Source organism: Equus quagga, chromosome 13, assembly GCF_021613505.1.
Source record: "Equus quagga isolate Etosha38 chromosome 13, UCLA_HA_Equagga_1.0, whole genome shotgun sequence".
NCBI lineage: Eukaryota > Metazoa > Chordata > Mammalia > Perissodactyla > Equidae > Equus > Equus quagga.
This window is the reverse complement of record NC_060279.1, coordinates 17,571,480-17,597,332: the sequence shown is the minus strand read 5'-3', so window position 1 is coordinate 17,597,332 and position 25,853 is coordinate 17,571,480. Positions and strand designations below refer to the sequence as shown.

At 45.0% G+C, this 25,853-nt stretch overlaps 1 protein-coding gene across 1 annotated transcript in view; it reads left to right on the top strand.

Annotated features, from left to right (window-relative positions):
• NMNAT2 (nicotinamide nucleotide adenylyltransferase 2) overlaps nt 1–25,853 on the top strand; it is a 135,341-nt gene that overhangs the window by 75,900 nt on the left and 33,588 nt on the right. Inside the window, exon 2 of the mRNA XM_046684472.1 lies at nt 25,418–25,506. Coding sequence (XP_046540428.1) covers nt 25,418–25,506 — 89 coding nt within the window. The remainder of the gene's footprint in view (nt 1–25,417; nt 25,507–25,853) is intronic.

The following is a 25,853-nucleotide window of genomic DNA, read 5'->3' as shown; positions in this document are numbered from 1 at the left end:
GAGGAACCAAGGATCCCTCCCCTGTTTCTGGCCTCAGCAACTAGGTCCCGGAGAGTGTCATTGCTGCAGGGAGGGAGTTGCTGGGGAGTGGGGGTGGTGCAGGTTTGAAGGTGGATATCGAGAACCTAGTTTTGTATGTATCAAGTCTGACATGTTTGTGAGAGACATCCAAGAGAGAGATGTCAAACAGGTAATTCGCTTTCTGAGATTAGAGCTCAGAGGAGAGGTCTGCAAGGTGATATAAATTTGGGAAGTGTCAGCACTCAGATGGTATTTAAAATCATGGGAATGGATCTCAAATAGTCTCTAGCGTTCAGGTGGAGCTTAGACATTGCTGTGTGGTCCTGAAAACTTCACCCCGTGATTTGGGTAAGAAGACCTTAGGCTCTAGACCCAGGTGGTGGGTCAGAGATCCCCTGACAGCTGCTGCTGCTCACTCTGCAGACTCTTAGTCTGGTGATTGAGGGGGCTCCCAGCTGGGGACGGTGGTTGGGACAGCCTCAGGTCGTGAGGAGTAGTGATCAGAGGAGGGAAGATCTGCCCAGCTGGATGGTGTGGGGAGGAGGATATTTCTAGACGAGAAGGAGCTGCCTAGCCCCGAGTGGTTGCAGTTGTTCCCTGAGTGTCAAGGCTGCAGGTGCAGCACAGGATGGTGAAGAAGTAGAACTCAACGCCCACTGTACTCAGGTCTCACGAGAGCCTGGGACTACACACCTGAGCATGTGCTGTCCCTCAAGGGTCTCACAGTCAGATGATGCTGAAATTCCTCATATTTATATCCCTTCTAAACCCAGAAACCCATAGAGTTCAGTCTCAGAGGGGTGTGGTATTCAGGAAAGTCACTTCAACATTCACTTGTTAATTCAAAAGAATTCTATCTTACCTGTCCAGGATGCTAAAGGCACTCAAATATGTAGTCAAATATGTACAAATATGTACATTAGCTAAAATCTTGTATCTTTTACTATTCATATAGTTTACATCCTAAAGCTGCTTTGACACCACCATTCTTAAACCTCTCTCTCCTCCTTTCTCCTAAATAAACTCTCTTCTACCCCAGCCTCTGAAGCTGCGTCTCTTCCTACCTTTCTCTCTCCCTTAGCTTTTCATTATGTATAGGATTTGGCCTCTCTCCCGGGAGGAAAGAATGCACGCTCTTTGTGAGGAAGGAGGTTTATGGAACTAGGTTAGAACGAAAGGATTCTCTCCGGTAGGATGAAGGAGTAGACATTTTTGTTTCATCACATACTTATAGGTCGAATGACATTTCCATGCTCTCATATGAACAACCTTGCAGGTTAGTTGTCCTTATTAACCCAATTTTATAGAGGAGGAAACTAAGGCTCAGATGTGAGGGGACTTGCCCAAAGCCACGTAGCTTACAAAAGGCAGAGAGAGAACTGGAACTGCTTGTGAGGAGGAAGGTGGCTGAGATGCGGGATGAACCAATGAAAGAAATGGAGGGAGGTAGTTTCCCTCTCTCCCTCCTTCTTCTCCTGTGTTCGCCAATCTCCCCTCATTCCCCCTCAGCAGCAGCAGGACAGCGCAGTGCCACCGCTTGGTCAGGAAAGTAGGGGAGAAACAAGGACCTGGGACCTCTCTGGCTCCTACTCGTTTCTCTGTCATAAGTTGAAGAGGTTAGAGCCGATGACGTCGGATCATATTCTGTGAATGCTGATGCAACCTGCACAGAGCATGGCAGCCTCGTGACCCCGTCCTGACATGGTGATGTACTCAGAGAAACAACTGTCAGATGGCCAAAGAGTAATACACAAAGAAATCTTAATCTCTCAAAGAACACTAAAGGGTGTTTTGCTCAAAATAGAGCAACATTTAAAAAAATCTCTCACCATGTACATTTCAAGTACAGCTACCTTGCAAATCCTGTCACCTCTCTCCACACTCCCAAAAAGTCTCCCGAAGCCCAGAAGACTCGTCTTTCTTCTCCTCTCATCTCACTTTCAGCATCTATTTATTTCTCTTTCACCAGTGTCTTAGAGAGTTACTTTCCTGAGGCAATCAACCCACCCCGTCTGGTTTCTCTCGGTTCTCTCCTTTCCCTTTACCCTAGTTCGGCAGAGAAGACTGTGCTATCCCAGAATTCCCCTCCGTAGGCAGAGACGGGGAGAGGCTGTTAGTAGCGATGGAGAAATGATTTTCTTATCACATTGGGAAAGTCCAGGAATGAGAGAATGGGAACTCTTTCACATCGCAGATGCAGGACAGGTCACAGAAAACTCCCTCCTGAGGTCTTCTTAGGTTGCACCCCACCCTCAACCCCACAGCTGTGGAAGTTCCCCAATTGCTGATTCCGGTCAGACAGGGGAGGAGCATACCCTGGTCTCCCAACCAGGGATGCGCTTTGGACACTCAGAGAAAAGTGAGAGAAAGAAAGAAAGAAAGAGGGGCCCCAGGAGGGAGGGAGGGTGGGAGGAGAGGAGGTAGGCAGGAAGGGAAAGGAAAAAGGAAGAAGGGAGGGAGGAAGGAAAGAAGGGAAGAGAGGTGAGGCAGGATGGCACTGTCCCCACACCAGGTGGAAGGGGAGGCAGCCTGGCCTTGCTGAGAAGGGAAGGATCCCCCTGAGGTACTCTTCAAGAGTTTCCCATCCTGCTCTCAGTTCCCCTGCTTCCGAGAGAGCTGGCTCAGCCTCAGGGAAATCAGGGTGATCCTTGGATGTGCTCAACACTGGCACGTATCATCTCATTTAAACTTTCTGACCACTTGTGCATGTAGGCACTGCCCTGAAATGATCTGTCTATAAGTCTTTCTCCCCCGACTGGCATGTAAACTACACAGGACTTTGGTTTAAGAAATCCTTGTACTCCCCGCCCTCAGCATAGTGCGCTGGTGCAAAGTGGGTGCTCAGAGTTGGTGGAATGGAAATAAGCAGAGCGGATTTTCTAGGTGAATCAACTAAAATCCAGAACCAGTAACCAGTTTCCAGTGGAGTCAGGACTAATGGATCTTGATTTCTATTTCAGCAGAGTTTCCAGGGCAGCAATCCTGGGTAGTAATGTGTGTGGGTGTGCACGCACCTGTGTCCCCAGGGCGTGGGCTCCTGAGTCCAGACCTGGTGTCGCTGTGATTCCTGACTCTGCCACTTATAAGCAAGTCCTTAACTGCTCATCTACAAACTGTGCTTAATGATACTACCCCCAACAGAGCTGATGCGATGATTAAATACATGGTAACAAGATGATTTTAAAAATCCTCAGTGGGCAAGTACTTGTTAGCCCTTCCCTCTTTCCTGCCTCAGGCACCCAGACCTGTAGAGGTCAGCAGTTGGGGGCTTATTTGGTGTGTGTGTCTACAAGGCCTCAGCAGATGGAGCCCGTGGCCTCTGGCTCACCCGAGGCAGCAGACTTAGGACTTTTCCCAGGGAGAGAAGGGTTGTGCAATGCTTCTACTGCCCTCTCCTCTTTGACCCCTCCCTCCCTTGGTTAAGAAATGCCAGCCCTCAGAAATTCCGCTCCCCCCTCACCCTCTTTGGGGGATTTCCTTTCTCTGGGAGGACAAGATGACCTCACTCTGGTTTCAAAATTCTGAAACTGATCAGGAATAAATCTTCCAGAGCGGACCTGGCTTCCAAACGCAGAACTCAACTCAATCCCTCCTTCCTTATAAGCCATGGCCTCTGCAACCCACTCCTCCTCTCAAGTAAGGAGCCAGCTCTGAAGGCTGACCCTGTTTCTTCACCTGGCCTGGGCTTTTCTCTAGCAGACTTGGCCGGGGTCTGTAACAGGCAGGAGAGCTTCGGGATGGAGGCCCAGAAAGCTCATAAAACCTAAGCGAGAGCAGCTCAGGGCTCAGGTTACGCCCCTGGGGTCCCGGGGCTGCCCCGGAGGTGAGGCAGTGCTGGTGCCCAGGATTAGAAGCTCAATTTCTCACTCTGTCCATGGAACTCAGAGCTTCCTTAGCCCCATGAATTTCCCCCATTGTTAAAATAGTAATTGTAAAGCCCACAGCATGGTGTCCGGCACACATAAAAAACACTCAGAAGTTTTGGCTATTATTACAACTCTTTTTTTCTTTTGTGGAAGATTAGCCCTGAGCTAACTGTTGCCAATCCTCCTCTTTTTGCTGAGGAAGACTGGCCCTGAGCTAACATCCGTGCCCATCTTCCTCTACTTTCTATGTGGGACGCCTACCACAGCATGGCTTGCAAGTGGTGCCATGTCCGCACCCAGGATCCGAACCGGGGAACCCCTGGCCACCAAAGCAGAACATGTGCACTTTACCACTGCGCCACCAGGCAGGCCCCAAAACTCTTTTAACACTGTATTACATCTGTCTATTTATGTGTGCCTTCCCTTACGGGGTGCACCTCTGTAACTCCAGGGCTTTAGCGCAGTATCCAGCTCACAGCTGATGCTAACTTGAAAAACTTTTACTTTGGACATCAGTCATAACTCTTTGAATAGCTCCTAGTGTTAACCTGAGCAGAAGCCTGTCCCTTAACCAATGACTAAAGCCCTGGGGTAGATGGACTTGGGGTGAGGTTCATGAATCCTTTTCCAACCCATGAGGTCACCTTAGGCAGTTCTGGGCCTTCTCTTCTCTGTCAGTAAAATGAGGAGGACACCGAGTCAACCCTAAAAGGGCTTTTCTGCTTCAGAGGTTTTCTGGAGGTGACTTGATTGCAGGTGGTAAAGGAGGGGGGGTCAAAGAGTGTGTAGAGAAGAGAGGTCAGGATAAAGATGGGGTTGGGGATGTGCGGCTAAGAGATAGCAGGGTGAAGTTGGGCCTGCTTTCTGTGATAAAAGGGCTGACCAGCCTGGCCACACTGCCCCCTGGTTGGAACTTTTGAGGTATGACCAAGGGCGCCAATCTAGAGGCATCTACCCCACCCAGACACAAGTTGCTGAATTTATCATTTAGTGTCACTCCTTTGGGGAGATATACTAGGGGCTCTTGTTAAAGTATATGTGTTAGACACAGATCAGGCAACATATATAAAAGACACACATGTCTAGTGATTAGTAATGTCAGGACGCTAAGTAACAACCATCCTAGGGCATGAGGGAGGCACTGTGCTCTGGAACAGGGGACATGCCAAGGATGCTGAATGAGAGCTCCAAAATGCAGAGCCAGGGCCCAGCATGAGGAGTCGGTGCTGCCGTGAAAGGTCTCAGTTTCCATAAGTGGGAAGAAAGGGAATCAGAAAAGGGGCTATTTCCAACAAATTTTGCCCAGTATACAATGTCCCTATGGACAGTCTACTTTTATTCAATGTTTATTGAGTATTAACAATATTTGAGATGTTTCTGCTAAGGGCTAGGGGGTGGAGTGAGTAAGGCAGCAGGCTGGATGAGAAACAGTCCTACCCTCTAGGATACAAGCAAAGTGACATACACTTTGCAAAAATACAATACAAGTCAACAGTCCTGGACAATCCATCGGGAACCCACCCTGGCCAGCTCAAAGGCCCAGGAGGCCCAGTGGCTGGTGTGCCCCGGGTCTGGGGCTGGTGCTATGGTAGTCTGGGAGGAAATCTGGGGCTGTTGTTCAGCTCAGCACATGATCTTCACAGGCATGAAAGAGAAATAGGTCAGAAAGAATGTGTGTGGGATGAGTCCACTCCCCTTTCAAGCTGCCCCTGCAAGAGAGACAGGGGCCAGCCTCTCTCCCCTCCGCTGCACATCCCACAGAGCGGCCATTGATCTCAGGGAGGAGTCTGGGAGACAGACCCTGGGTGACACAGATGCTCAGCCCCACCACCCTCTTCCTCCTCATTGTTCACATGGCTCTCTGTGACCTGTGTCAAAATGAATTCCAGATTCCTGGACCAGAAATCAGGTCCCTGGAAACCAGAGCACCTGGGTCAGAGGGGACTGTGGGCCTGTGACGTCACCACCATTCCTGAGGAAATCTGCCTGGCTGCCTCAAGCATCCCAATCTGTAGATGATGTCACCATGGGCAGAAACTGAGCCCAAGAAGAGAAATACAGGCTGACCCCTCCCCCAGAGCAGGTGTTTTATTTCCACAGTCATTAAGCAGAAAAAAACCTCTCCAGATCAAAGATGAAGACTGAGGTTACTCCGAATTTGGTGGTTTGCTCAGTTCATGGGCCACTCTAATATTTTAAAAGCAGTTTGGACATGGTGTCTTTAACTTGGATTGAATTAAACACCACCCACACACAACCTGTGTCCTCTGTAGACTGTACCCTCTAAAGGGATGCTGGGCTCGTCACTGCACGTGTTGTTACATGTGCGTTTGTGTTCCCCAATGTGGAAAGACTGCGTCAATGGGGAAGTCGGTGCTTACTCTTTATTTGGTTAAAAGAGCTGGGCTATAAATAGACTTTTTTAAGAAGCATCTACAAAAGTATTTTATTTCTCTCTGTATGTCTGTCCCGAGTGATTTCAGAGTCAGGTACAAATGGCCATCGCAGTGCGATGGGTTGTCCATGGAATATTCTCTTCTATTTCTTCTTTATCATCAGCAACATCTTTTTGTTGAGGTAAACTGATGTTCTAGATAAGAAGAGAAAAAAGATGGGACAGAATATTAAGGTGACGTGTTCATTTAAACTTTTGATCTAATTATTATTATTATTTCTTTCTTAAAATCTATATAAGGGGATGTTAGGAATTTCAATTCACAAAACTAGCATATAAAAAGTGTGGAACTTTTTTTCCCAACCAGTTACTACATTTACGTGTGAGAAATTCCCCTTTAGACTGAGAGTTCTGGTTTTGAAGGTGCCTGTACTTCGACACACACGTGATTCAGGGCAGAGCTGTGCACATCATGAGTGCTGGCTGAGTATTATCGAATATCTGGGTGATAAGGAGGGGCCAGGAGCTGGGGTTGCAAAGAAGGGTAAACCACAGTCCCAACCTAGCGTTACTCGAAAGAAAACGTGATCAAACCTATCATGGCGATATCTACAGAGTGGTGGAAAGAAAGAATCCATTCCACCTCTGAAGGTCAAGGAAGGTGGCATGGCAAATTGGACTTGGAGGGTTTTCCAGTGTTACCAAGCTGGGGAAGGGCTTTTGAGGCAGAAGGAACACATGGGTGAAGGCACCAGCGGGTGAGTTCACAAATCTATGTCGCTGGGGGACGAGCGCATGCTTGAGGGCTGTGTCAGAAGGTGCAGGAGAGAGCAACGAGGTTCAGATTTAAAGGACCAAATAAGGTTCTGCTTGGGAGTTTGGGCGTATCCTATAGGCAAGTAGTTGTAGAAGTTCTGAAGTCATGCGAGAGGGTGAATTGTGCCTCTGGAGACAGGCAAAAGGTTCCACATGGGACTCCCTGAAGGCTGCTTCTGCCCTTCAGCAGCAACTGCTGTTGGCAGAGCCAGCCACATAAACATAAGGCCCAAGGCTGTCGCTCAGCAAAAGCCACCCTGTTCCCAGAAGCTACACACCTGGCAGGTCCCTGGAGAGAAAACTCTGCTACAGCTGGGGCCAAACCGTAGCTTTCTGCTTCAAGGCATGTCTTCCAGCCTTCCCCTTTGGAGCAGCCCATAGGTGATAGTTAGTGATTCATTAATATGTGCCGTTGTTGTTGAGTTTTCAAAGATAAATTTCTCAAAAAAAAAAAAATGCTTGAACTTGGAAATATCTAAACATCTTGTGAAAGTGTCAGGAACATAGTAAGCATATTTTAAACATTAGTTTTCTTTTTTCCTTACTAACCAAATACCCAGTTATCCACGCCTAGGGAAGAAAGTACAGCTGGTTGACCCAGTGCCCAGAAACCAGGGATCTCCGTCTGTCCAGTGGCAATTACCCAAACCACTGCCCATTGCTTGTTAAGAGATGCACTCTCAGGCATGCTAGATTCTTTGTGATTGTCCTACTTGAAAGCACAGGTATTTTAATAACCTCACAAAAAATGAGTTTTTGTTCTTTTCTATTCCTCAGTATGCTTATAAATTTCTAAAATTGTCATAGTTAAATTGAACAGAAGACTGACGTATAGGGGTGGGCAGGGGGCCTGGCAGTGGAGAGAGAGAGGGATTAGTGAGATTGCGCGTCGGAGGCCCGCTCCACCAATGAAGACTGTGGGAGGGGGCCAGCTGGGTGGCGTAGTAGTTAAGTTCACGCACTCTGCTTAGGCAGCTTGGGGTTTGCCAGTTCGGATCCTGGGTGCAGACTTACACACTGCTCGTTGAGCCATGCTGTGGCAGCATCCCACATAGAAGAAGTAGAAGGACTTACAACTAGGATGTACAACTATGTGCTGGGGCTTTGGGGAGAAGAAAACAAAGACTGTGGGTTTGGGCTTCATAGGAAAGGACACTGGTTAGGAAAATGTTGGAGAATAATAATCCTGAATAATTACAAGAAAATGAGAAGTGATGAGAAGAGGAGAGGATAGTAGCTAATACTGAAGCACTATTGTTATTGAGGATTGTGCCATCCATGCACGCATGTGTTAAAGCTGTTCGTGCATAGTTTTGTTTAATGACTTAGTTCATTGGATCCTCACAGCAACCCATGAAAGAGATCCCAGCCTTATTTCGATTTTACGGATAAAGGAATTGAGACTTCAGAAAGTGTCCAAAGTCTGGACACTGGAGATACTAAGATCCACTGTTAGAAAGTAGTAAAGCCAATGTTTCAACCCAGTTATACCAGGAGATCTTGGAAAATTCTGTTTTGCAGGCCCGAACTTTTAAGCCATTTGTCAAGTGTTCAGCCTTTCTTCAACAAGAAAATGACGAGCTTAATAAACTGCCACTAATATGTCCTTTTTGTTAGGAAATACACACTGAAGTATTTAGGAGCAAAGCGGCAACTTACTAGCAAATAGCTTAAAAAGTAATAATAATAGGAATATAGAGAGAGCAAAAATGATAAGCAAATATGGGAAGATGTTAACAAATGGAGAGTCTGCATGAATGGTATGTGAGAGTTCTTTGTACTATTCCTGCAACTTGTGTCTAGGTCTGAAATTACTTAAAAATTAAAAATTACAAAAAACAACAAAAACCTGTAACTAATATGCATAGAAAAAAAGATTCCTGGTCCTTTTCTATTTCCTAGTATGCTCATAAATTTCTAAATTTGTTTGGTTAAATTGGGCAGAACACCGGGATGTGTGTATGTGTGTGTGTGTGCGTGCACACACATTGGGGGCCAGAAGTGTGCGATGTATTGCACAACTATCTTACTCTGTTCTGAGCAGCAGCCCGCTTCTTGGGGTCTGCAGGAGAAAAGAAGAGCAGTAACTACATTTCATGGCTGTCAATCATCAGGTTATAAAGCAGACCCCGTGTCCCCTGACCTGAAAGGCAGGAGGCCTGTCCCTCCAGGGAGCTGGACTAGGGACAAGCCTCTTTGTCCCCTCCTGCCAGGACAGTGCAGAGAGGTCTCTGCCATTTGAACTTTCAGGAGAAAAATAATCTTTACCAGCGGAGCGCCAAGAAACCAGTACAATTCATTTCACCTGATTATTATATAATATTATTTTGAGCCTAGAAAAGAGACTGCTGAAAAATCCTTTCGCTGTTGTTTGTCTGAATTACTCCCTCACAGCTTTTCATAAAGAACCAATTAATTAATTAGGGCTTGTAAGGAGAAAAGGTGCCCCTTGATATCTGGCCAAGGATTCCCTAAACTGCTCAGTCTGCTCATTCCAAAATCCTGTGCTCTTTAACTACTGTGCACAGAAACCACTCATTCTGCCCGCTCAGGGGAGCTTTTGAAGCTGAGATGCGTGACTCCCAGATGGGCATTCGGTTTGTGAAAGCAAAGGGAAGGGAGCGGATGGGAGGAAGAAGACATGTGAGCAGGAGCTTGTCCCAGATCCCCGTCCTTGACTCACGCAGCGGCACATCTCCATGTGCGGCTCTGAGGGTGAGCTGGAACCTTAGGACTAATCTCTTACAGCCCTCCTGGACAGCTTGGAAATCCCTTTGTCATGCAGGGTATTTTGTCATGATGCTGTTTGACTTGGTCACTTTTTCCAATAGCAGTCCCTTGTGGAAAGGCAGGCTCTGGAATCCCAACGCCCTTGTTTTTTCTTCTCTTGGGGCCTTATTTCTTCTACCTATGTTAGCATTATTAGTTTCCACTTTACTTTTCAGACGGAGGCCTTGTTTTATTTATCTAGAACATAGTTTCTTAACCTTGACACTATTGATATCTTGGACCAGAAAATTCTTTGTTGTGTGGGTTGTCCAGTGCATTGTAGGAGGTTTAACAGCATTCCTGGCCTCTACCAACTACCAACAGCATCCCTTCCAACTGTGACCACCAAAATTGTCTCCAGACATTGCCAAATGCCCTCTCAGGAGCAAATCTACTCCGGTTGTGAATGACTCATCTAGAACTTCCTTAGGAATAGGGGTCTTCCTGGTCTTCTTGGGAAACCACTGGGGACAGGAAAGGGGCCAGGCTGGAGGCATTTGATTCAAGCTTGGGCCAATGGAGGGAAGAGAAGTAGTTGTGATTTGACATCTGAGGCATTCTGGAAGACAGGGTTTGCTGTCTTACCCTGGGTGCTGGTTCCAAAGCGTTGGCACTATGTCCTATTCTGCACTGGCCGTCTGCACAAGGAGTTTCTCAAAGCTGTCTCAGGTTCAGGGCAGGATGGGAAGCTGGCCCTGGAGATACTAAGATCCAGACCGCAAGGCCAAAATCTTTGGATAATTAGAAATATGGCATCTTAAGAATGTTGGGGAGAGTGCCTCTGAGTCCCGCCCAGGTTGACTGCAGATTTGCCTAATCCTGGCAGTCTTTCTCTTTCCTCTCTGGTTAGAACCGCCATCTCTGTGGAGGGTCACAAAACTCATCTTTTACATTCCAAGAACAGCGCTGTGGACCACCCGGGGGAAATTTCCATGATCCTTCAGGTATTCACCCTATATTTTCAGGGAAGTGCTGAGAAGGTTAATCCAAGAGAAAATGTACACTATGCTTAAAATTAGGATGAAAAAAATAAAGTCTGGTCTTGTAGGGGGCGCTGTAAGTTTAGCTAAAAAAGGAACAAAAACCAGAGAGAGAGGTATGCTTAAGCACATGCATAGTGCGTTTAAGAGCATGAGAATATAGGACCTTACTCTTTAGTTAGAAATTTTGTAGAGGTTTTCATAATTCCTGTGGTGGGGGGGTCCTCCTTTCGAATCTTGGGAGAAACAGTACTGCCACCCATTTCAAAAACTGCTACCCGTATCATAAAATATAATATCATGTTGAAAAAACTGCAGTGTTCTGGGGAAAAGATTTGGCCAGATCAGATATGGTCATAACAAAATAATCTGCATAATCAATAAACTATAGCAAAATTTAATTCTACTATGGTATTACTCTCCAGTTAACATGTACCTTTTTACTTTGAAAAATAATATCTCAGTTCTCAAACACCTTGTAAGATATAGATTAACGTGTCTCCTTCAGAGGTAAATGACAGGAAGCCTGACAATTAGTGTGCTCAAGACTGCTATTTCTCACCTGGATTCCCATAATTGTCGCCTAGTTGGTCTCACTGGCTCCACTCTTGCTCGTCCACAATTCATTTTCCACCCAACAGCCAAGGGAGCTTTCAAAAATGTAACTCAGATCATTCCCCTGATCCACGGCTCTGCCACACTTTCCCTCCTGATCTTTATGCAGCTGATGCCTTGTCATTCACTTCTCTGTCCCCAGGCCACTTCTGCGGAGAAGCCCACCCACACTACCCAGTCTCTACCCTATCTCATTGTTTTATTTCCTTCACTGCTCTCATTAGCACGGTCTGAAATTATTTTACACTCATATAGTTTTATTCAAAGGTTGCTATACTATAGGTATTGTTCTGTGACTTGATTATTTTATTTCTCACCTAACGATGTGTCTTGAAGATCTTCCCATGTCAGACTGGATAGGCCAACTTCATTCTTTTTAATGGCTACATAATATTCCTTTAGATGTTTGTAGTGTAATTTCTATATTTATTTTTGACTTTATACTACTACAAATAATGCTGAAATGAAACATCCTTTTGAACATATCTCTGTGCACACATGCAAGTTTTTTTCTGTCATGTTGATTACTGGAAGTAGAATTGCCAGGTCAAAGGTTTTCTCGTTTGTCATTTTTGATAGACACGGACCACCATATTGTCCTAAAAGGCTTTATCAATTTATACTCCCACCAACAATGTGTCAGAGTGCAGCAAAACCTCTGTGAGCTCTGAGAGTTTCATAAGACGAATGAAACCCTTCAAAGCAGTCTCGTCCGTGGCAGCAGAAACCTCCTCTGACCCGCCGCCAGCAGACCTCAATCAATAACCTGGAGAGCGGTGGGCCAGCCTGACATTTTCTGCCTGTGGCTGCCTCTCCCATCCATCATCCACAGACATCCCGGCAACCCAGCGAAGGCTCGAATGTGAGTGGAAATGTGCCCAAGTGCAGCATACCACCCCCCCCCCCCCCCGCCCCCACCCCCAATCTTGGCTTCTCTGACATACTCAGAGCCCCTTGTTTGGTTTGGATGGGAGGAGATCGGGGTCTGGTCCTAGTCGGATACTTGGTTTCCAGAGATGGCTTCTCCAGCCGAGAGGGCCACGTCTGCTTTCTCTAAGGGAGGGCGGGACAAGCGAGGCAGTGAGCACCGAGAAAAACATCTCACTGGGGCACCGACAAGCCTTGTAGGTCAAGAATAAGACTTTGACTTCATACTCCCACATTGGCAAGCTGCATGCTTTTTAAAAAGAGTTTTAAAAACTTTTTTGTTCCACTTTCACTTTTTTAATAAGGAAAAAACTCAGTTTTCCACCTTCCCACGTAGGGCCAAACCCAGTTCTTTCTCATTATGAGTCTCTTCTCTTTTGCGTCTCCTTTTTTCCTCATACAAAACACTCATACTTCTGACACTCTCTGTCACCAAATGCGTGGAGATTTTGCCCCACAACAAACAATTTTCTGTGACACCAGCTGGTGTCCTACAATTTAAGGACTTCTGACACTATCTACCTGGAGATAGCATCAGATCCCACAGGTTAAGGGCTCAGTCCCACAAGACCCGCCCCCTACACACACACACATTTCAGGCACCAGGTTATTATCTGTGCTTCTGACCAACCAGCTACAGATTGGATGTTCCAAAGACCCCCTCTTTGGGTTCCAAATATTTACTACAGCAACTCATAGAACACAGGGAAATACTTACTTACGTTTACAAGTCTAAGAAAGAATGTGATAAATGATACAGATGAACGGCCAGATGAAGAGGTACATAGGACAAGGTCTGGGAGGGTCTTGAGTACAGGAGCTTCTGTCCCGTGGAGTTGGGGTGTGTCAACCTCCCAGCGTTGTGTTCACTAGCCTGGAAGTTCTCCAAACCTCCTGCTATTGACATTTTTATGGAGGCTTCCTCACATATGCGTGATCAATTATTAACTCCATTTCCAGCCTCCTGTCCCCTCTCTGAAGGATGGGGGATGGAACTGAAAATTCCAAGCTTCTGATCATGGTTTGGTCTCTCTGGTGACCAGCCTCTATCTAAGAGCCATCCAGGAGCCCACCCAGCGTCACCTCAGTAGAAGAAAAGATGCTCCTAGTGCTGTTATCACTTAGGAATTTATAAAGGTTTAAGAGCTCTGTGCCAGGAACCAAGGACAGAGACCAATATATATATTTTCTATTATCTCACAACTTTCCTCCCCAGAGGAGTTGTTAGACTTCCCCAAGAAAGAAAAGTATAGCCTGTGTTTCCTGGGTGCTAGTCCTATGCTAAGCTCTTTGCTTCCATTATCTAACTACACTGGAGCTGGGTAATATCACCTCTGGCTTAGAGAAGAACTGGTAGCCCAAGTAGTTGAGCAATTAACCCAAGGTCACCCAGCTGGTAATGCCTGGGGCAGGATTTGAACCTAGAGCCTATAACTTATGCTCTGTTGCCTCCTAGGTGGGCTCAGTGTCTAACCCAAGGAATTTCAAAGGTTTTATTTTGGGATGGTTATAGGTTATTGTACCTTTCTTTACTTACAAGTTTCTTAATAGGGAAAATTCCAAAGTAACAACAGAATTACTATAAAATTGTGTTTTTCCTGTGACCCTGAAAGAGTCCGACACATGGCACATTTTCTGTGAGCCAATTTCCTTTCTCCACTTCTGTGGGAGTTGATACTTGTGGGGTGAGTGCGCGTAGAGCAAGACGGAGTGGGTCGGTGGTTCACTGGGCACCCTGGTCGAGGGAGGGGTAGGGTGGCCAACTGTCTTAGTTTCCTATTGCTGCTGTAATGAATTACCACAAATTTATTGGCTTCAAGCAACATAAATTTATTGTCTTATAGTTCTGGAAGTCCTAAAATCAAGGTGTTTTCTTGGAAGCTCTAGAGAGATCTGCTCCTTTGCCTTTTTCAGCTTCCAGAGCCATCCTCATTCCTTGTCTCGTGGTCCCTTCCTCCATCTTCAAGTCTCTCTCTCTCTGCTGTCGGCTTCTGTTGTCACATCACATTCTCTCTGTGATTGCATCAGACCCACCTGGATAATCCAGGATAATCTCCCCATCTCAAGATCCTTAATTTAAGTCCCATCTGCAAAGTCCCCTTTGCCATGTTAAGGTGACATATTTACAGGTTCCAGGAATTGAGATGTGGGCATCTTAGAAGGGCCATTATTCAGCCGACCACACCAACCATCTCAGTTTGCCGACGACTAGAAGGTCTCCCAGGTCATAGGACTTTTTGTGCTAAAACTAGGAGAGTTACAGGCCAACCCGGACAGTCAGTTGTCCTCTTAGCAAGGGGGGCCTTGTTCCAAGAAGATATTTCTACTGACCTTGGGGAAATAGAGAGGAAAGATGAGCACAAATAAGAAAGCTATAAAGGAACAGTGTTTTTCCAATAACATTCTTTAGGGGAGAAGCAATCTTTAACCTTAAAGAAGCCCCACCCTGTACTACAGCCTCAGCAGGACCACATCCTTGCAAAAAGGAACATTCTCTGCCTCATGTTCTCCACTTGTTTTACTTGACAACAGCAAAGCTGTTTCCTGGATAAACTATGTTTCAAAGCCTGAACTATCCCTATATAAGAAGCCTGTATGGCGAGGTTGTATGCAAAAAGGTTAATGGTTAATAAAATGTGGAGTAACAGACTTGCATTTAAAAATAGAGCCTGATTCCATGCAAATGGCAGAGACTCGTCACCAGAATGTGAAGCCACGGTGGGTTTTCTACGTCATGATCCTCTTCCTGTGTTTATTCCTCTCCCTTCACCTTCCACTCTATCCCCCACCCCAATCCACCCACCCACCCAGTTATATTTAGGATTACAGTCTGTAGGTTTCTAAAATAATTCTCTCATGTGTTTATGAGTCTTACTGAAGAGAAAACCAATTCATGCCGTGTTTGTACGTATATATTTAGCTTTCTGTTTCTGAAGAAATAAATAGAAAAAACCTTTTTCAATAATGGGTGAATTCCAAGAAGCTTGGAGCCTAGTTTGAAAGGGATGGGTGAGGGGGATGTGGGGAGCTTCTCCAGTGGAAAGGATCTGAGTGGAGGCCAGAATTCTGAGGTGGCAGGTAGCAGCCGGGGCATAAGAGAGGTTCACCCAGGCGTGATCTGTCAGAAGTGACAGTTGTGAAAGTGATGGTCATAAATCATTTCCAGCTGTGAAGACAGAGGAACTCAAATTCTCCCAAGCTAGAGGTAGTGGAGCAAATGAGATCAGCAGTGTTCCTCTCTGACAGCCGGTTCAGGGTTGCAAGTAGCAGTGACTGCAGAAGCCAGACAAATGGGTGAAAATCCAGGAACTAGAGGGAATCCAGGCCTGCAAGGGGTTCTGGGAAGCATTTGTTACATTCTTTGGTGAATTCAGACAGCCTTAGGTGCATGCAGTGTGGGTGGGGGCAGCTGGTGGGAGGTGACAGATGGTCAAGGGGACCGGACCTATGCCTCCAGGCGAGCTTCTCAGTTTGCGGGGTCGCTCTGCCCGTGAGTCTGTCCAGGGACCTCAGCCTGATCCAAGCCCAGCCCACCTCTTCTGCTGGTCAGCCACTGGCCACGGAAACTGGGCAGAAGAACTCACCAGATCTGAGCACCTGATGACAACCTTGGAAAATGGAGCTTCCATCACATGCCTTTCTGAGTCAGAAAGAAGGACTAAGAAGCTGTCTTTCACTGTGAAGAAAAATTGTGCTCTCATAAACTCAAGGAGCTTCATGTGTCATTGTTTCTCCCATAGTTATGGGTGAAGGGCGTGAAGGAGGGGAGAGGCCATTGTGCTGGCGGAGCACATCCTCTTCCCCAGTTCTGCTGAGGCATGATGGCAACTGTTTGTAGATGGCCAGCTGGCGGCAGGTTGGCCGGCTTGAGGAAGAGCAAAGCTAATTGCTCCCTGTGGAGAGTAAGTCCAGAACCAGCCTGAACTTATTACAGGGGACCCTCAGCCCACTCAGCTAACGGTGTCCAAGGGATAGCATGGTGGATTCCCATGGTCCCACCCATGGATCAACCTCAGGGACAATGCTACCCTTTCATACTTATTTCAGACTCAAGTAGGAATCTCACTTGAAAACTGACTTATGCCTGAGGCTGGACATCTCAAAGGGAGAAGATCTGGTATGATCGACTGTCTCATTCGTCCAGGAAAATGTGATCGCCCGGTTCCCTGCTTCCAAACAGATTGAGACTGGAGGATGGGAGACTAGAGGAAGATGCAGCAAGGAGCTCCAGGTTGTGTGGGGGAGGTGAGACATCCTTAGTGACAGCAGATGAAAACGGCATCATTGCTTCTCCAACAAAGAAAGCCAAGCCACAGACCCTTCAGCAAGACCTGGAGACTCCATTCTTAACTCAATTCATCTATTCATGTCACTTTGTTCCCTAGAATGAGTGTCTTCTTCTGTTTTAAAATGTAGGTTTTACTATTACTTAGGTGTGGCAAGGCTGACAGACCAGGAGATGATTGCCATCGAAAAGATAGTTATACTCACAGATTCTAAGAGAAGGGGATACACCACTGTGCAGCGGGCTGCCACACGAGGAAACACTAGGGTCGGTCAGGAGGCAGAGAGAGAAGGGGAACGTGGGCAAGAGACTTCATTGTGGTTTCCGTGGAAAGGAATGGGGGAGGCAGGAAAAGCTGGCTTAGCATTGGTTAGTTTGAACAATTTCAGCAGGCTCTCTGACACAGGAGCTGTCCACAGGTGGGGGGAGGAGGGGGGTGGTTGGGTTATGGGCTCTGGATTGGTCAATTTGCACTTGAAAGCTGCATTCCGAGGGTGAGTTGTTTACTAACTCTAGGAACTGGCTAACCCTGGGAGGGGGCCCAGGTGTCAGGACCCAGCTCAAGTCTCATCTGTTCTAGGAAAGCTTCCCAGGCTACCCCGTCCCATTGGGTCACTCCCTCCCCTGAAGTCCTATAGCACTTAATGTCTCCGCTGTTCATTTTGGTATCGATGATCTAGGCAGAGTATGCTGGGTCCCTGCATCGAAAACCTCAGCTCCTTGGAGGTGGGGATTGTGTCCCTTACTTCTCTATGTCCCGTGTAGCACCTGGCACAGAGCCTCGAACATAATCAACACTCATTAAACTTTTGTTAGGGAAAGCCCAAGGTTCGGTTTGGTTAGGCCAGAGGGATAGTTTCTTTAAAAACAAATTTTTTTAACCCTTGAGCAGGAATAACCCTGCCTATGGGGACTCACCGTTTGGTTTCTTCCTTTATTATGCAGGGCTTGATCTTTCTAAGATTTAGAATGTTTGCAAATCCTGCCTGCCTTTGTGAAATTCACAAACGAGGAAAACTCAGGCAGCTCCAGCTGTGAATACAACTCAGAAGGGGTTCATTTTTTAATTGCAATTGAAAAGCAAAAATTGAGTTAGGATGGATGCCCTGACTACTGTGTTTCCTCCATTAACTCCTTGGAAGAGGAGAGTAGATTACACATGTCAGCCGGGTTCACTGAGTGGCCAGGAGGCAGACCAGACATGTCTGTCTCATGAATTATTATTAATGGACAAATCATCTGTGTTGTGTCCGTCCCCGGCTGGCGGGCCCAGCACAGGCTGTCCGCAGAGGAGATTTACCTGGTTCTGAGTGGTCTGGAATGATTTGTGAGACACAGTGAATGCCCAGGGTACCGAGGGCAGGGCATAGCAGTGCTCCTGGAGGCCGTGCACTCCTCCTCCATGAGAACGGGAACAAAGAGGGTAGACCAAATGGAGGGCGACTTGAACCTGAGGGAAAAATGTTACAATAATTTGGCTCTGTCCCTGGGGCAGAGCTGATGGACAAAAATAGACTACATTTTGGGAAACTTGGCATGAAGTTAAATTCCAGGGCCCTAGTTACAACTTCGCCAGTGGGCTACCTGCCAATGTCCAGAAATGCCTTTGTCATGCAAAGTGGAGGTGGTGGTGGAGTTGAGGAGGGAGGAGTGCTTCTCTTGTGGGTACTCTAACCTTGCAGGGGCTGCCCCACCTGTCTTTAGTCCCTTGCTATTCAAAATACAGTATGGGCTGGCCCAGTGGCATAGTGGTTAAGTTCATGTGCTCTGCTTCAGTGGCCCAGGGTTCGCAGGTTCAGATTGCGGGCACGGACCTACACACTGCTCATTAAGCCATGCTGAAGCAGCATCCCACATACAAAATAGAGGAAGATTGGCACAGGTGTTAGCTCAGTGACAATCTTCCTCAAGCAAAAAGAGGAAGATTGGCAAGAGATATTAGCTCAGGGTCAATCTTCCTCACCAAAAAAACCCAACCAAACAAACAGTATTGTCTATAGATAAGTGGCATCAGTCTCATTTGGGAGCTTGTTAGAAATGCTGAATCTCAGGCAGGGCTGGGAATAAGGGGAAGCCAAGAAGGAGGCCAAGGAGGGTGGCCCCCTCCAGAGCAAAATTCAAGGAGGCACCCAAAAACTCAGTAATCAAGATAAATATTTTTAAAAATCAAAATTCATACAAAAAATGCACAATGAACAAAATATCATAATTTTAAATGAAGACAGGATCTGACCCTGCCCTTGAAGGATCCTGCCCCTCTCACCCCACCCTAATCCTGGCCCTGATCCAGGCCCCACCTGGACCGTTGGAATTAGAATCTACATTCTGACAAGATTCCCAGAAAACTCACATGCACATGTCAAAATTTGAGAAGCACTGCTTTGGACAACACCTTCCAAGCCATAACAATCCAAAATCTTGGAATCCAGACAGTAGCAAAAATGGAAATGGATGAGCAGAGAGAAAGTTCCAGAAGCATCAACCCTACAAGTCTGCTTGCCATTTGCGTGGATTTGCAGACTACCACCTTAAAACTTTACAGTGTTTCATAGTTGACTATGTACTTCTTATAAACATTTTATTTGATAATTATAGATTGTAGGAAAGTTGGAAAGATAGCACAGAGAGATCCCGTGTGCCTTTCACCCAGTTTCCCCCAGTGGTTACATTTTATACAACAGTAGTACAATATCAAAATAAGGCAATTGACAGTGGTATAAAGTGTATGTACAGTTTTACGTCATTTTATCACATGTGTAGATTCATGTAACCAACACAATCAAGATACAGAGCTCGTCCATCACCACCAAAATCTCCCTGGAGCTACAGCTTTATAGTCACACTCACCTCCCTTCCCTGCACACCACCTCCCATCCCTAACCTTGGCCATCACTAATCTGTATAATTTCTGAGAATGTTATATCAATGGAATCAGACAATATGCAACCTTTTGAGATTGGCTTTTTTTTCCACTCAACATGATGAAATAGAGATCCCTCCCACTTGTGCATGTATTGTAAATTTGTTCCTTTTTTTTTAAATTTTCTTTTCTTTTTTTTTAGATTGGCACCTGAGCTAACAACTGCTGCCAATCTTTTTTTTTTTTTCCTCCTCCAAACCCCCCAGTCCATAGTTGTATATTGTAGTTGTTGGTCCTTCTGGTTGTGCTATGTGGGACGCTGCCTCAGCATGGCCTGACAAGTGGTGCCATGTCTGCACCCAGGATCCAAACCAGTGAAACCCTGGGCCACCGAAGTGGAGCATGTGAACTTGACCACTTGGCCACAGGGCAGGCCCCAATTTGTTGCTTTGTATTGCTAATAGTGTTCCGTGATATGGATGTACCACAGTTTGTTTAACCATTTACCTATTGTAGGACATTTTGATTGTTTACTGTATTTGGTTATTACACATAAAGCTGATATGAACAATCATTACAGGTTTTTGTGTAGACATAAGTTTTTATTTCTCTGGGATAAGTGCCCAGGAGTGCAATTGCTGAGTCACATAGTAAGCATATGTTTAGTTTTTTAAGAAACTGCCAAACTATTTTCCAGAGTAACTTGTCATTTTATATTTCCACCAACAATGTATGAGAAATCCAGTTTCTCCACATCACTGTCAGCATTTAGTATTATCACTATTTTTTCTTTTAGCTCTTCTAGAGGTGAATAGTGATATCTCCTCAGGGTCTTAATTTGCATTTCCCTAATGCTTAGTGGTATTGAACATTGTTTCATATGCTTATTTGCCATCCAGGCATCCTCTTCGGTGCAATATCTCTTGCCCATTTTCTAATTGAACTGTTTTTTTTACAGTTGAGTTTTGAGAGTCCTTTCTGTATTCTAGATATGGGTCCTCAAATAGATAGATTGCGAATATTTTCTCCCAGTCCATAACTTTTTTTTTCATCCTCTTAACAGTGTCTTTCACAGAGCAAAAGTTTTACATTTTGTCAGACTCCAATTTATTGGGGATTTTCTTTCATCTAACATATTTTCAGTGTCATGTCTAAGAGTCTTTACCAAGCCCTGGGCCCAAAGATTTTCTTCTCATATTTTCATCTAAGTTTTTTAGTTTTACATTTTACATCATTTGAATCTATGATCCATTTTGAATTAACTTTTGTATAGGGTATGAGATTTAGGTCCAGGTTTTTTTCACTTTGCTTGTATTTTTTGCCTTTGGCTGTCCAATTGTTCCAGCACCATTTGTTGAAAAGACCACCCTTCCTCCATTGAATTGTTTTTGCACCTTGGTCAAAATTCAGCTGCCCATACTTGTGTGGGGCTATTTCTAGACTCTCTAATCTGTTTCATTGATCTCTATGTCTATCTCTCTGCCAATACCTCACAGTCTCGATTACAGTAGCTGTGTAGTAAGTCTTGAAATTTGGATAGATTGATTTTCCCACATTATTACTCTTTTAAAAAACATTTTAACTATTCTAGTTCCTTTACCTTTCCATTTAAGTTTTAGAATTACTTTGTCTGTATTTACACAAAAAAATCTTGCTGGGATTTTGATAGGAATTACATTAACTTTATGTATCAATTTGGGGACAATTAACGTCTTTACTATGTTGAGATTTCTAATCCATAAACACAGTATGTCTCTACATTTACTTGGATCTTCTTTCATCAGCATTATGTAGTGTTCAGCATCCAAGTTCCATATATGTTTTATTGTATTTGTACCTAAGTATTTCATTTTTTGAAGGGTTATAAGGGGTCTTATATTTTTAATTTCAGTTTCTATGTATCTGTTGCTATCATATAGAAATATAATTATTTTTCTTATGTTGATTTGTACCTTATGAAGTTACTGAATTTACTAGTTCTAGGAGTTTCCTCATAGGTTTCCAAGAGGACCATCATGACAGCTGCAGATACAGTTTTTCCTTCCCTTTTTGATCACTGTGCCTTATTTCCTTTTCCTGCCTTATTAAGCTAGCTGGAACTTCAGTACTATGTTGAATGGCAGTGGTGAGAGCAGATACCCTTGCCCTATTCCTCATCTTAGGGAGAAAGTATTCAGCCTTTTGCCATTAAGTATGATGTTTGCTGTAGACGTCGTTTTTACAGATGCTCTTTATCATGTTAAGACCGTTTCCTCCTATTCCTAGTACTCTGAAGGTTTTTTATCATGAATGAATGTTGAATTTTGTCAACTGCTTTTTATGCACTGATTGATATAATCATGTGATTTTTCTTCTTTAGCCTGTTAATATGGTGGATTACATTGAATGATTTTTCATGTATTGAAACAGCCTTGCGTCCCTGGAAGAGGGGCCACCTGGTCATGGTGCATAGTTCTGTATATAGCTAGATTCTATTTGCTAATATTTCATGAATGATTTTTGCGTGTTTTGTACTCTCTTTAAATGGTTTTGGGATCAGGGTGATACTGGCTTCATAAAATGAATCGGAAAGTGTTCATTCCTTTTCTATTTTCTAGCTTTATTGAGATACAACTGACATATAAAATTCTAAGATTTTTTAAGTGTACGTCAGGGTGGTCTGAGGAATGGAGGGGCTGGCCCTCTGGATCAAGATGGCCCAATAGAAGGACATCCTAGAAGGACAAAAGTAGGGAAGGTAGCTACATGAGCCTCTAGGTGTGGACATTTGTTGAACATTTATTGCTCAATAAACAAATCATTATGCTAGGTGCTTAAGAGCCAAAGAAGTCTTCCTCATGGGTGATGACTGAACCACCTTTGGACCACAGATATGTTTTCTTAAGCCTGCACAATGTTTCAAATGGCAATGTAATGGGTCAAGTTTTTTTAATGCAAATCATCTTACACCCAGCTTGCTTCTTACTTGTATGTTAACTGTGCATCTCCCTTAGCTGCGAGTTTGGGACCTCTTATCTACAGCAAAGTCCCTGGCTTTGAAGAACTCCATACAGAAGAGAAATGAAAGCATAAACTTGCAGAAACAGTTTCCAGGCCAGGTCCCTTGAACTGGATGCACAGTGGCCTGGTAAGACAGTAGGTCCAGCGAAGGGGGATGTTGGACAGAGCAGGCATGCTGGACGTTGGGTAGAGCTAGACTTCAAATGAAAAGCTTGGGTAAGTGGAGAGTAAGGAGAGGGTACTTTTTGGAGTACAGGGAGAGGAAGGAAGTTCTGGCTTATTGCATCAGAGGATCTGTGACAGCCAAAGGCCAGATATAAATGATCCTGAGGAAGACTGGGGTATGAGGGCCAAGAAAAGAGAGGAGAGGCTATGGAATTTATTCAAATGTCAAAAAGGTTTTGTTACCAGTCCTTCAATTTGTCCTTGCTCTCAAAATAAAACTTGAAAACAGGTGAAGTAATATCACTCTTTTAAAAAGCAAAGGTGATGCATGTATTAGAATGGCTAAAATCCAAAAAGACTGACAACACCAAATGCTGATGAGGATGGGGAGTAACAGGAACTCTCATACACTGCTGGTGGGAATGCAAAATGGTACAGCCATTTGGAAGACAGTTTGGCAGTTTCTTAGAAATTAAAACATCTCTTAGCATGTGATCCAGCAATCACACTCCTAGAAATTTACCCATTTGAGTTGGAAACTTATGTACACGTGAAAACCTGCACTTGAATGTTATATTAGCTTTATTCGTAATCAATGAAAACTGGAAGCAACCAAGATGCCCTTCCATTGGTGAATGAATAAACAAACTGTGGTACGCCCAGACATTGGAGTATTATTCAGCAATAAAAAGAAATGAGTTATCAAGCCAAGAAAAGACATGGAGGGACCTTAAATGCGTATTGCTATGTGAAAGAAGCCAGTCTGAAGAGGCTACATAGTGTACGATTCCAACTATTTGGCATTTGGGAAAATTCAAAACTATAGAGATAGTAAAAAGATCAGTGGTGGGGCCGGCCCGTGGCTGAGTGGTTAAGTTCGTGCTCTGCTTTAGCGGCCCAGGGTTCACCGGTTTGGATCCTGGGCACAGACATGGCACCACTCATCAAGCCATGCTGGGGCGGCATCCCACATAGCAGAGCTGGAAGGACCTACAACTAGAATATACAACTATGTTCTGGGGGGCTTTGGGGAGAAGAAGAAGAAGAAAAAAAAAACATTGGCAACAGATGTTAGTTCAGGTGCCAATCTTTAAAAAAAAAGATCAGTGGTTACCAGCATTTGGGGGGCTGGCAGAGGGATGAATAGGTAAAGCACAGTGGAACTTTTTTTACTGAGGTTATGATAATTGAGCACAGTGGACAGTGGATTTTGAGGGTGGAGAAACTATTCTCTATGAAACTGCAATGGTGGATACATGCCATTATGCATTTGTCAAAAACCCATAGAACTCTACAACACAGAGTGAATCTTGCTGTAACCTATGGCCTATAGTTAATAATAATGTGTCATTATGGGGGCTGGCCCGGTGGTGCAGCAGTTAAGTTTGCACGTTCCGCTTCTCGGCGGCCCAGGGTTCACCAGTTTGGATCCCAGGTGCGGACCTGGCACCACTTGGCACGCCATGCTGTGGTAGGCGTCCCACATATAAAGTAGAGGAAGATGGGCACGGATGTTAGCTCAGGGCCAAGCTTCCTCAGCAAAAAAAGAGAAGGACTGGCAGTAGTTAGCTCAGGGTGAATCTTCCTAAAAATAAAAAATAATAATAATAATGTGTCAGTATGGACTCGTCAAGTGTATCAAATGTACCACATTAATGCAAGATATTACTAATAGGGGAAATGGTGTGTGGGGGGAGATAACAAGGTGGGAGGCTGAGTATGTAGAACTCTATGTACTATCTGCTCAATTATTCCATAGATCTAAAGCTGTGCTAAAAAAATAAAATCTGTTAATTATTAAAGAGAAAGAACCTCTGAGAGATTCTACACTGAAAGAGAAAAAAGGCAAATGTGATGAGAATTATTTTTACGTTTTGAGAGAGCCAGCAAGGTAATCCTGGAACCTTGCTTGTAAATGACTCAGCCAGCCTTGCTACCCAAGGTCCCCACAGGTAAGGTCCCCTTACCTATCAAGTAGCTCCAGGCCACATTTCCTCAGCGCTACAAGCTCAGGCCCTGTTGGATTTGTACAACGAACCCCCTCGGAAGTAATACAGAATCCGAATTTTCATCCCCTTCTTCATTTGCTGAATTTTCTCAGGAAAATGAAATTGAGCTTATCTGGTAAATTCGAGAAAGCGACATCACGAATACTTTCCAAAGGAAAAAAGGCTTTTCTCCGGCGGAACTTTTCTCAAACCAGCTGTAATGATGGTTTTCTGGTCTGATTGTTAATTCTCCCAATTATGTAGAAGGCCCTTTAAATTTGTCTTGGTGGTTTTTCTCTTCTGAGTAACTAGATGAGGCAATCAGCTCACCTTCCATCTTATAAAAAGGGCTCTTCTTTTTTTAATTACTCCTCCACTTTGGAATTTCTGCAAGTGATCATAGGGGTAAATTCCAATCTGTATCTCTCCCTCACCAGCTTTTAGTGAGGGGCTTGTTTTAAATCCCTCTAAATTACACAGGCTCCACCAGCAGAGGACCTTTAAAACTGGATTAATCCCCTTGAGTTCTAAATCCTCTTGCTCTGGGGGCTGAAATCTGCTTCCATAACCTTTTGAATCACCAATGTTTGCTTTGAAAGTTGGCACTTTCTATTTAAATGGCAAGAAAGATGGGAAATAAGCCTTACAGAACCAAACGTATTGATTTCAGTTATCACCTTTAATCCGCGCCTTTCCTCTTTATAATATGCAGTTTTCTCCTCTTAATTAGAAAGAGCCAGGGATTATCTGCACAAAACTGGAAGGTTTATTGTGATTGGTGGGATCGTCTCTCCTGTCCACGACTCCTATGGAAAACAGGTGGGTTCCTCCTTTGCCTCTCTCCTCCCTCACCCTCCCTTCCTGATCTTCCTGATGGCTCCTCGGACATAGAACTACTCTATTGCCATCTCTGCCACGATTCCTGGAAAAGCAAAACGCCCACTAGCAGGTGTCCCGCTTGCCATCTCTGGACCACAGTCAGACCTGAGCGGGTGCGTGTTGGGCAGCAGCTGGCAGGAACAGCTGCTCACGACCAGGCGGCCGCTCACAGCGCCAGGCCCAGTCAGGACTCAGAGCAGGAACACCTGCTGAAGGCCAAGTGTGACTTGGCATGGATGCCAAATTAGTTATGGGCTGGGCAAGTCTTTCCCGGGATTTTAGGAGAA